This window comes from Prionailurus bengalensis, chromosome E4 (genome assembly GCF_016509475.1).
Source record: "Prionailurus bengalensis isolate Pbe53 chromosome E4, Fcat_Pben_1.1_paternal_pri, whole genome shotgun sequence".
Classification (NCBI taxonomy): domain Eukaryota; kingdom Metazoa; phylum Chordata; class Mammalia; order Carnivora; family Felidae; genus Prionailurus; species Prionailurus bengalensis.
Genome location: NC_057360.1, coordinates 25,139,034 through 25,151,259, shown reverse-complemented (window position 1 = coordinate 25,151,259; position 12,226 = coordinate 25,139,034). Strand labels below are relative to the sequence as shown.

Here is a 12,226-nt window from a genome sequence, read left to right as displayed (position 1 = left end):
ACTATTTCTAAGCCCTCATTATTGATGATAGTTGGATTAAAGGCTACAGGGCTGGGGCCACATTTAAATATTAAATATTGCTTTGATGGAATTCTAATACTGCAAGCAGTTCAAAGGGCTGTGGTTTCCCCCATTGCAAACTAAAATTAAAACTAAACGCAGAGAAGCCAAAGACTTAATCAGGAATGTCCATAGCAACTCTATTCACATTAGCCCAAACTAGAAATTACTCAAATGCCCATCGTCAGGAGAGTGGATAAACAAATTGTGGAATGTTAATAGAACAGAGTACAAACAGTATAAAAAGTACTGCTAGATCTAACAACATGGATGAATCTCAAAAGTATTATGTTGAGTGAAACAAGCCAGATCCAGAACAGAACATGATGCCACTTTTATGAAGTTGAAGAACAAGTAACATTATTGTCATAAAAGTGAGAATGATAGTTACCACTGAGAAAGGACACAAGATAACTAACTGGATGATAGAAATGGTCAGTATCTGGATTTGGGTGGTAGTTCTATTGGTGTACATATAGGTTAAAAAAAAAAGAGAAAGGCTATCCATTTAAGGGTTTATAATCTTTACATATGTAAATACCACAATTAAAAGATAGGGACCACAATTAACTGAATTAATTATGCATGAAAATTTGGGGGGAGTTCTTTCAGTGTAGTCTGTATATAATTGAAAGCATGGTGATCTGTATACCCCCTTGAGAGAGTTCAGAAAAGACCATGCTTGCGGCCCACAGGAGAATCACAGACTTTTCTTACAGGGGATTGACTAAAAATGGATCTGAAGGAATGAAATAAAATGCAAAAACTATGGCCACTAGGTCTGCTTCCAAGGGAGGAATTAGGATCATGTGGGGAAATAAAGCCATTTATTCCCCCAACATCCTCTCCTTCAAAATATCCAGTTATCTGTACCACAGATCTTACCTACTAAGAGCTTAGGCCTTTACCATAATTTGCCTTGGCCTGTGGTAGAGTTTCTCCTCTGAGATGTCTTGTCTTAAACCGACAGTCTTTGGACCTTCTCGGCTAGGAAGATATGGGTTCAAGGCACTTTGAGAACAGAGACACTGTACTGTTTTAAACGTCATCCAGCCCTACATGACTTGTTACCTCTTTTCCTCTTTACAGGGGGATATAAGAGTCTGTAATGCTCTTCTCCTCATTCTTACATGACTGTCTTCTTGTCTGCCATTCAGATGTTAACTTAAATACTACCTTCTTGGAAATGATATTTTTAACCATCCAAGTTTAAAATAGCCACCCAGTCAAATTCTATGTCAGCATTATATTTAATTATCTGCATAGCATTTGTTACCAGTGAATATTTTATTCGCATCCATGTTAATTGTCTCTCTGCTAAAATGCAAGCTTCCTTGAAGCTGTGGCTTTATGTCTTCATTGGTGTTAGGGAGTTTCACTTCAGACATTGCATTTTCTCCATGCTATCTCTCTTCTACTTTTGAAACTTTAATTATGTGTACAATAGAACTTTTCACCATGTTCCACTCATCTTTTAGGTTCTTTCATGTATTTATCGTTTGTTTTTCTCTGCAAGGTCAATGTGGATATCTTCTATTGATCTATTTCCAATTGATGAATTCTCTTTCCTGCTGTGTACAATCTATTACCTCATTGAGTTCTGAATTTCGGTGATTTCTATTTTCACTTCTAAAATTTCTATTTGATACTTCTCACTTACTCCAGCTCTCTGTAAATCATCTTCAATGTTTTCATCTATTTTTCCTTTTTTAAAAAGTTTATTTATTTATTTATTTATTTATTTATTTATTTATTTATAGACAGAGATAGCATGAGCAGGGGAGGGGCAGAGAGAGAGGGAGAAGAGAGAGAATCCCTGGCAGGCTCTGCATTGTCTGCACAGAGCCCAACGCGGGGCTCAAACTCACAAAACTGTGAGATCATGACTTGAGCCAACACCTAGAGTCGACACTTAACCGACTGAGCCACTCAGGCTCATCTATTTTCTTGAGCATATTAATCACAATTTTTATAAAGTCTCTGATGATTTCAGTGTCTGGATCATTTATGGGAGTGTTTCTCTTATTTTTTCTCTTTTTAAAAGTTTAAAAAAAAATTGTTTAAGTCTATTCACTCATCCATTCTGAGAGAAACAGAGAGTGAGTAGGAGAGGAGCAGAGAGAGACGGCAGAGAGAATCCCAAGCCCCATGTGGGGCTCAAACTCATGAACCGTGAGATCATGACCTGAGCTGAAACCAAGAGTTGGATGCTTAACCGACTGAACCACCCAGGCACCCCATCTTATTTTTTTCCTCTTGATTTTCAATCATTTGGCCTGTCTCCTAGCTTGCCTGGAGACTTTTTTTTCTTTATTGAATTTGGGAGATTCTATAAAAAATTTTACAAGTTACAGGTCATTCTGACAGAAGAGGAGGACAGAGCACTTTGGTCCAATGAGAAAGTATGATGATTCAAGGCTGGTTCTCATTCCCCTGAGTTTGTCCTTCCTTCTAGAATGTACTTCTGCAGGGGGTATCAGATGAAAGCCTGGCCTCTCTTCCTTGGTCCAGGTTTTGCCTCTCTAGTATCATTAGGCTCCAGAAAGCTCTACCTAGTTTTTCAGCCTCATAGCCTCTGTTTTCTATTTGGCTTCTTGATCTCTTGCCCTAGGCAGGTTAGTTAGGAACCAGCAAATGCATCAAAGTGCAAAGTGATTCAAAAGCTCTGCTCTTCCCTCTTCCCCAGGATTTTAACTCCTCAGATATTAGCTGCCTTACTTCTAATGCTTCAAACAGCAGTCTTGTTTGGATTTTTTTTCCCTTCAGATTTTGGAGTTGTTATTGGCAGGAGAGTCGGTCTGATAAAACTACTCTATCATACTACACAGAAGTCATCTCTAAATGCAAGCTCTATGAGAAAAGGATGTCATCTGTCTTATTTATGGCCATTTCCTCCAGAACAGTGCCTAGTAAAAAAAAAATTTTTTAAGCCCTCCATAAACATTTATTTTAATTAATATAAGTAAGAATTAGACCCTAAAAAAAAAAAAAAAGAATTAGACCCTATATCTGTCCTTGACATCTGTATCATTTACAGTCTTGCATATCTATCCAAGGGAGTCTAGAAGCGTAGATGTTTTCCTTCTAAAATAATTCCCCACCCACATTCCCCCCCCCAATACAATAGACATCCATTCTACTGTGTTTAATGCGTAACTTTTAAAAACATTTTTTTGCAAAACATCTAGTATCATTTTTTTTGAAGTTTTTAAATTTATTTTGAGGGTGGAGGAGGACAGAAAGAGGGAGAGACAGAATCCCAAGCAGGCTCTGTGCTGTCAGCCCAACACAGGGTTTGAATCCACCAGCTGTGAGACCATGACTTGAGCTGAGATCAACAGACAGATGCTCAACTGACTGAGCCACCCAGGTGCCCCTAGTGTCATTTTAAATTGACATAGATAACTTATTTTGTTCCTTTTTTTTTTTTTCACTAACCCTACCCTACCCTTAAGTTCTGTGTATATCCAATTCATTTCTTCTGACCGTTGCATTAGATTCCATGGTTAACATCCACTGCATTTTACCTGTCTAGGGAAGAACATCAAATTGCCTCTAACTCCCTGCCAACGTGAATAATACTGTAATAAACATATCTTAAATGTTCTCTTTTGGACTTATGTAAAACTTTCATATATATCTATCTATAAGTCTATAGATATATAGATATATATAATCTATGTAAAACGTATGTAAAAACTTATATAGATATATATATCTTATCATATGTGTGTGTATATACACGTATACATACATATACACATATATGTGTATACACACACATATACACACACATACTTACACACACACACACACACACACACACACACACACATGAGCAGACTTGTTTGGTTTTACCCATACAGATTGTTTGAGTAAGTAGTACCTGATTTCTTCCCAGAATGGCTGTATCAGTCTGCTTTTTTACAAGCTGGGCATGGTGAACCTTATATCCCAACATCATCACCAACATTTGACAGTATTCACTTTTCTAATGTTTGCTGATCTAATGGGCATGTGGTAATATCTGATTATTATTTTAATTGCATTTCTCCTGGTACTAACACTTTTGAGCATCTTGAATATGCTTAGTGACCTTTTGGTTTTCCTTTTCTGACATTGCTTCTTGTCCCCTGCCCATTTTTCTGTCAGGATTGCTACATTTTTCTTGTTGGTTTGAAGGAGTTTCCTGAATAGTTCAGAATAGTTAATCATCTCTTGACAGCCTTAAACATCTCTTGACAACCTTGAACATCATGAATATCTTCCCCAACTCTGTCAACTATGCAATAACTTCATTCATGGTGTCCTTTTTGAGCAAATATCCTTAATTTTAATATAACCAATGCCTTTTGTTTTTTTCGTGTGGTTTGTACTTTTGAACTTTTCCTTAAAGGGACTATTTTTTTTTTTTTAGTTCACTCATTGGGGTGCCTGAATGGCTCAGTTAGTTAAGTGTCCAACTTCTGCTCAGGTCATGATCTCCTGGTCCGTGAGTTTGAGCCCTGCATTGCAATCTGTGCTGACAGCTCAGAGCCTGGAGCCTGCTTCAGCTTCTGTGTCTCCCTCTCGCTCTGTCCCTCCCCTACTCATGCTTTGCCTCTCTCTCAAAAATAAACAAACATTAAAAAAAATTGTTTTAACTTCATTTATTTTGAGAGAGAGAGAGGGCATCCACAAGTAGGGGGAGAGGCAAAGAGACAAGGAGAGAGTGAATGAATCCTAAGCAGTCTCTGTGCAGTGCAGAGCCTAACATGGGGCTTGACCCCACAAACCATGAGATCATGACCTGAGCCGAGATCAAAAGTCAGACACTCAACCAACTGAGCCACCCAGGTGCCCGTAAAGGAATTATTTTTTATATATCTTTCCCTGAAACTAACATCCAGATTCTGTGGATGCACTTGTGAGGGTGGCAGATGAATTTGGCCCACAGGATAACTTGGATTGTATACCCTCCTGGAATGCAGAGAGCACCCAACTTGTCTTCCTCCTTGGGTTTTGCCTTTCTGTCCGTCACTTTCACTTCTTTTACCCTTTTATATGTTCTTAATGTAAACCTACCAACTTTAACATAATTTATTCTGGTTTTAGAAGTGAAAAGGGTGTAAACAATTCTCGGAGGACCCTGAATACAAGGACCCTAGCCTATTCAGCATTATAGGCCACTTCCTAAGACTCTCAAGTCAAGTTACCCCATCTATCAGGAAGTCTCTAACAGAACAAAACAAACAAAAAAACTTCCTGTCTGAATGCAACATTGTATATGGTAGTAGTACAGGAGTGTTGAAGGTCACAAGTGTCATTGGTGTTCACAAGTTATGAGTGCGTTCAAACTTTACCAACACTGACTTCCTCAAGACATCATAACTCTGCTTAAATTCTAGTTCTGGTCCCTGGCGTTCTTCTTCCATTCCCCCAACCCCAACCTTCTGCTTATTTGAGGAACAGAGGAAGAGTGATGAACCAAAATATTCTCCCTCATTTCTCATCATCCATTTCAACTATAGGTGTCGGTAATAACTGTCTCATTCTCCCTGGAAGAAACTTTGCCTCAGTCCATTGGGTTGGCAGAAATAACAAATGACATGAGAAACTTTGCTGGGGTTTTTTTCCCCCATACACTCCTCAGATTGACTTTAATAAATATCTTTATAATCTTTATCTTCTACCAAACTCAGGAACCAAGTCAACTCTTTCAGAAGTTATTTCTAGGGGCGCCTGGGTGGCTCGGTTGGTTAGGCATCTGACTTCGGCCTAGGTCACGATCTTGTGATTCGTGAGTTCAAGCCCCATGTCCGGCTCAGTGCTGACAGCTCAGAGCCTGGTTCCAGATTCTGTGTCTCACTCTCTCTCTGCCCCTCCCCTGCTCATGATCTGTCTCTCTCTCTGTCTCTCAAAAATAAATAAATGTTAAAAAAATTTTTTTAAAAAGTTATTTCTAGGTAATAACTTAAAAACTTGAAAATAACTTAAAAACTTAAACATAAGAATAACTTTAAAAAGGTAAATGTGAAATATTAAGTGGTCCACTCACACTGCTCTATCCTGCTTTGCCAACCTCTGTAGTCTTCTAGATAGTCCTATACTGGAAACATCTAGTTGTTATACTGAAATCTGACCACACTCTACTTCTGGAGCAGGTTTCGAAGCTTCATTTACAAATGTTAAGATGTTGGAGGGTGATAGTTGCCAACAGCAACCTACAAAGGTAATGCTCGTTATGGTCACCAATCCACTGGGGACTCTAGGTCTCAGGAGGAGAGCAAGGCCCAAATTAAGAACCAACTTAATAACAAAATTCTTCATAATTCTTGGAAGCTAAAGATACACCTCTGAAAATTTTATTTATACTTGACATGTTGTCATTTTTGCTGTATTCGTTATCTAGTACAAAACATTTGCAATCCACGTGTGCTCCTTGAGTTTCCTTTATCATAAATAACTGTCAGGCACCCGCTGCTTTAAGCACCCTGAAAGGTACAAAGAAATAAAAGATGAAGATCTTTCTCTGAATGATTTTACTCTTAATTGAAGAGAGCAAACACATGAAGAAAAGAAAAAATAAATGCTAAACTTATTCTAACTGTAGGAGCAACAGGGTTTTAGAGGAATTGATCACTATTAGCTAGAAGAATTAAGAAAAAAAGCAAGAAGGGTGCCTGGGTGGCTCAGTCGGTTAGGCCTCAGACTTCGGCTCAAGTCATGACATTGCAGTTCATGAGTTCAAGCTCTGCATTGGACTCTGTGCTGACTGACAGCTTGGAGCCTGGGGCCTGCTTTGGATTCTGTATCTGTCTCTCTCTGTCCTTCCCCCTCTCTTTCTCAAAAATACATAAACATTAAAAAAAAAAAGAAAAAAAGCAATAGAAGAGGTGAAAAGTGAGGATGGATAAGATATGATGGGCCCATACGATTGTTTAGTCTGGAGTCTCTGGAACAACCCAACTTGAAATATTTTTTTTTTTTATTGTTGCCTTCACGGGAAACACTAGAGTTCAAAAAGGTAACAATGACTACTACAATATTTAAGAATACAAATTAGTCCAAAGACTCTGAAGACAAACGAAATATTTTTTGTATTGTTGCCTTCATGGGAAGCACTAGAGTTCAAAAATGTAGCAACGACTACCACAATATTTAAGAATACAAATTAGTCCAAAGACTCTGAAGACAAAAGGTTATCCAATTTAAGCAAAAACAACCTTGCAGGTTTTATCCACTCATTAAGCTGGTTTTTACTGAGCGCTTACGATTTGCCCCACACAGCAGTGAGTGGCCTCAACTAGCCAGGCTAGTTTCCTCCCTTCACAGCTACTGAACACATACTATGTCCCAGGTACTGAGCTAAACCCCTTTCATATATATGCCATCTAATTTAATTATAAAAGTAGCACCTAAGATTCGAGGAAGATATCCACCTATCTTCTACCATTTATCTGTCATCTACTGAAGGTCCTATGATAGAGACTATGAAACATTTTGCTACATCAAAATGCTACAGATCCCCAACTCTCAAAAACGTTAAAAGTGGGTAGCACAGCACGGGAAGAATTGTGGCTGGGGCGCAGTAGGCCCAGCGCTGCAGGCCCAAAGCAGCAGATCAGATCTCCCTGGCGACGGGACGCTACCCGGGGCGAGGGAGCTGCAGCCCCGCCCCTCCCCCCGAGCGCCCTCGGTCCCAAGCTCGCTTCCTGCGCACGCGTACGCGCACTGGCCCCGCCCCACTGGCGACGCTGTCGGAGCCATTTCGCCGCCGCCTCCGAGCGAGCTGCGGTGTTTGCCCCGGGTCTCTCTGAGGAAGGCCTCGGTTGCGGACGGTCTTAAGAGGGCTGTGTTTTCTGGCACCAGGAAGAGAACGCGGTAGGGAAGAGACGTCCTTGCCACCCGTTGGGGGCGTGGGGCCCCGCGCTCCTGCAGCCGGGCTTTGTTGCGAAGCGCGGGCGGCTGTGGGGGATGGGGGAAGGGGTGAGGCGCCCGCCGGGTTCCCGGATTGCGGGTTGCACGCGGCTCGCCGCACCACGCCTGCGCTGTCCGGGTCCGCTTTGTGGACCCGTCTTTCCCCCAGCGATTGCCAGCCCAGGGTCCGAAGCGTTCAAACCCTTCTTCCTCCTCCGGTCTGCGCGTGGCGGTGGCGCTGTTGCAGCCTATTGAAAGGGGGGAGGGAATCACGAGGTGGTGAGCCCGCCATGATGCCGCCACACACACTCAGGGCCCTCCATTCATTGTGGCAGCAAATATCGGGCGCTGTCCTGCAGGCTGGGTGGTAGAGCCATAAACACGTGGGGCACAGTCCCTACCCCTCCCCCCGCAAGAAGGTTTCTGTCGTAGTGGGAGGCAACGGGGAAAAAAAGCGTCTGCGGGTTTCAGTAAAAAGATTCGAGGAAATGGGAGGTGGTGTCAAGGGAGCTACTTTCATTAGGGTGGTAAGAGAAAACGTTTCGGAGGAGGTAGACTTTTGAGCTGATATCTCGGCCCTTAGGTTGAGAATGCGTCAGCTATAAAGATGGGGAGGAAAAGAATCGCAGAGGTAGAAGGAATTAGCGCTTGAGAGCAGAGATGGGGAAGAAACAAAGAAGGCCATGTTACTGGGGTATGGTGGGAAGGAATTAAGAATAGATTTTAGGGCGGCCACAGTGGAAGCAGGAATCTAGAGCTATGAGATCTAAGACGTTGTTGCAGCACTCCAGGTGTGCGGTAGTGATGGCCGGAGACGGAGAGAAGCGAATGGATTGCAAACATGTTTTGGAGGCAGAAATTGCGTAGTAGATCAGGAGGCAGACTACCTGGCTTGGAATTCTGGGTCTCCCGGTTAGGGGCTTTGTCTTCTCTGGGGCAAGGTATTCTTTGTCTCTGTTTATTCTTCCCTAAAGGAAGATAATAATAATAGTCTTATCTGTACAATTATTCTAAGGGTTAAGGAAGATAGTTCTTGTAGATGACCCTCTAAGGTTACTGCCTGGCGCATGCTGAGGTCTCTCAGCGGATACCTATGGAGGATCTTAAGGGAGTGTATGACTCCCAAGTTGTGATAGGAGTAACTTGGTAGATAGCGGTGCCATTTTGGGATATGAAAACACTTGGACCTAGGGAAGGAGGAACAGATTTGGGGAGGAAACTTAAATTCTGATTTGACTGGGACGTCAAGTTAACATATGCACATTAGTGCGACTGTTGGATGAACTTGATTTTGGAGCTTAAATAAGAGAAAAGACTAAATTTTCAGTGTATATTTGGGCATCATTACAATACAGTTAATATTGACTATAATGGCGTCAGATGAGACTGCTGGGGAGGAAGGAATTTGATAGTGTAGTCCTTCATATTTCATGTTACTCATTCACCGTGAGGGCTTGTTTTTTTAAATTAATTATTCAGGGGTGGAATTTACAGATAGACCTCATGAGCTTTCCACAGCTTTTCAGTCAATAGGATTTCCCCAGGGTTCGTTTGTGGCTACAGAATAAACAAGTTTATACTAGGGTCCAGTTTTATGACATTAGATTTAGGTGCTAATAAAATACACTTAACATTAACCGAAGACAGAGGTGTAATGCTAGTAATAGGGTTTTTTCTCGCAGCAAACTAATTTTATTTGCATATTTTCTCTAGATCTAAATTTGGTCTCAGGTACTGTATCTTATTTTTAATTTAGAATTAGATTTTAGACTCACAGGCGCCGTAGCTTTTGCTGTCTTTATAAACTGGACTTAGGGAGAGTGCCAACATGTATGGTATGTTGCACTTCAAGAAAACTTAATGTCCTCAAATTTTAATGAATAACAAGGCCTAAAGGAGAAATTTGGTGTTTAAGTTAATAGATTACTGTTTTCAGATCAAGTACTGAATTCTTGGTGTAATATATAGTGTACAACTTGGAGGATAGTCTGCTAGGAGACATACTTCAGAATGACAGTAAACTGATGTATACGCAAACTGATTGATGACCATTTCTTAATATAGTAGTTCGAGTTTGAATTTATGCCTCCACAGTGGGTGACTTGGAAAAGTTACCTAAACTTTCTATGCCCTCCCTGGTTTTCTTCCTCTGTAGAAAGTGTTTAGTATATAATTTTATCTGTCACTGAGGATTAAGTGAGTTAAAATGTAAAACATAGGCCTTTCATCAAATGTTTTTTAGGAAAAGGTCAAAATCACTTGTGGTCACCCAGAGATAACCATTTTGAGGGATATTTCTTTTTCAGACTTGATTTATGCATATATACTTTTATATAGTTCAAATCATGTAGTTTTGTATCCTGCTTTTTCACATAGCATGTCATAGACCTTCCACTTTTGTCGTTAAAAGTTTTGTCATGCAGTTTTAATAGTAGCATGCTAGAATATCCTGTATTTAACCGAGATTTTGAGTTGATTCCAGTTATTGGTTATTTCTAATGTTTGCTCTTACAAATAATGCAATTTAATTTCTGTTTTCTTAGGTCTGAAGAAGACTCTTGAATCATGGGTGATGTTAAGAATTTTCTGTATGCCTGGTGTGGCAAAAGGAAGATGACCCCATCCTATGAAATTAGAGCAGTGGGGAACAAAAACAGGCAAAAATTCATGTGTGAGGTACTACAGAATACAGTTTACATTTATGTGAAGTTTTGTTTCGTTTTGTTTTTATTTTAGAGAGCACACGCGTGAGCCAGGGAGAGGGACAGAGGGAGGTAGGGAGAGAGAGAATCTTTTTTTTTTTTTTTTTTAATGTTTATTTCAGAGACAGAGACGGGTGGGGAAGGGGAGAGAGAAAGGGAGACACAATCCAAAGCAGGCTCCGGGCTCTGAGCTGTCAGCACAGAGCCTGACATGGGGCTCAAACCCAGGAATCATGGGAACATGATCTGAGCTGAAGTCAGACGCTTAACTGACTGAGCCACCCAGGCATCCTGAGAGAGAATCTTTTTTTTTTTTTTTTAATGTTTATTTATTTTTGAGACAATGTGGGAGACAGTGCAAGCAGCAGACAGAATCTGAAGTGGACTCCAGGCTCTGAGCTGTTGGCCCAGAGCCCAATGTGGGGCTCGAACTCACAAACTGAGATCATGACCTGAGCCAAAGTCGGGTGCTTAACTGACCGACTGAGCCACTCAGGTGCTCCCCGCCCCCCCCCCCCCCCCCCCCCCCCCCCCCCCCCCCCCCCCCCCCCCCCCCCCCCCCGGGAATCTTAAGTAGCTTCCACACTCCGCACAAAGCTGGATGCAGAGCTTGATCCCATGACCCTGGGTTTATGACCTGAACCAAAATCAAAAGTCAGACACTCAATCAACTGAACCACCCAGGTGCCCCCATTATGTGTTTTTTTTCCTGCTTGTTTTTTGTTGTTAAGAGAACATTGTTTTCTGTTTGGGAATGATAATTTGTTGCACATTCTTTATTGTCACTTGCCTGCTATTCTGTTTTATTATAAGTCATTTTCAAGGGAGCATTACTTTTAAAACAATCTGATAGGTAAATTCTAGTGAGAAGATGTGTCTTCCTTAACTTCCACAGTACCAGTAGTGCAGGTTAGAAAAGTCATATCAGCTGTTTGTGGTTTTACTAATTTCCGTAGAAAGTAGAGCAATTCTTGATTGCTTCAAGTCAAATCAGTTAAAATAAATGCAAATGGAGAACTTGTTCTTGGGTTTTAAAAATCAGATTTTAACGTGGAACATTCTGTTACATGAGAAGAGAATATCTGAGCCACATAAATTATAGTTTTTAGATTAGTTTATTGCTGGAAAACACAAAGCTTTTTTATAAGTCAGCCTATGAATTCCTTGGATGTTATTTTCAGTGTTTTTATAGAGTATATCTTCAACATTTAACTGTTATCCCTTAATTCATAATTGAATTATGAATTTTTTAAATCCCAGAATTACCCAGGTCAATCTCTTTTAATGCTTTTTTTTTTTTCTGACCATTAAAGGTTCGGGTGGAAGGTTATAATTACACTGGCATGGGCAATTCCACCAATAAAAAAGATGCACAAAGCAATGCTGCCAGAGATTTTGTTAACTATTTGGTTCGGATAAATGAAGTAAAGAGTGAAGAAGTCCCAGCTGTTGGGGTAAGTACTCATGGCCCAGCACTTGAAATGTATGTTAGTTACAAGGTCATGCCTTGTATATATTGTACGACTAGATAATTGCAGAATTTTTTATTACTTGCCATATGGAGA

General features: G+C 40.6%; 1 protein-coding gene across 1 annotated transcript in view; it reads left to right on the top strand.

Annotated features, from left to right (window-relative positions):
* Positions 1 to 7,744: 7,744 nt before the first annotated feature.
* The window catches only part of DHX9 (DExH-box helicase 9), a 52,206-nt gene continuing 47,724 nt past the window's right edge, over positions 7,745 to 12,226 (top strand). The window contains exons 1-3 of the mRNA XM_043568667.1: positions 7,745 to 7,923; positions 10,503 to 10,635; positions 11,975 to 12,115. Coding sequence (XP_043424602.1) covers positions 10,525 to 10,635; positions 11,975 to 12,115 — 252 coding nt within the window. The 5' untranslated portion in view covers positions 7,745 to 7,923; positions 10,503 to 10,524. The remainder of the gene's footprint in view (positions 7,924 to 10,502; positions 10,636 to 11,974; positions 12,116 to 12,226) is intronic.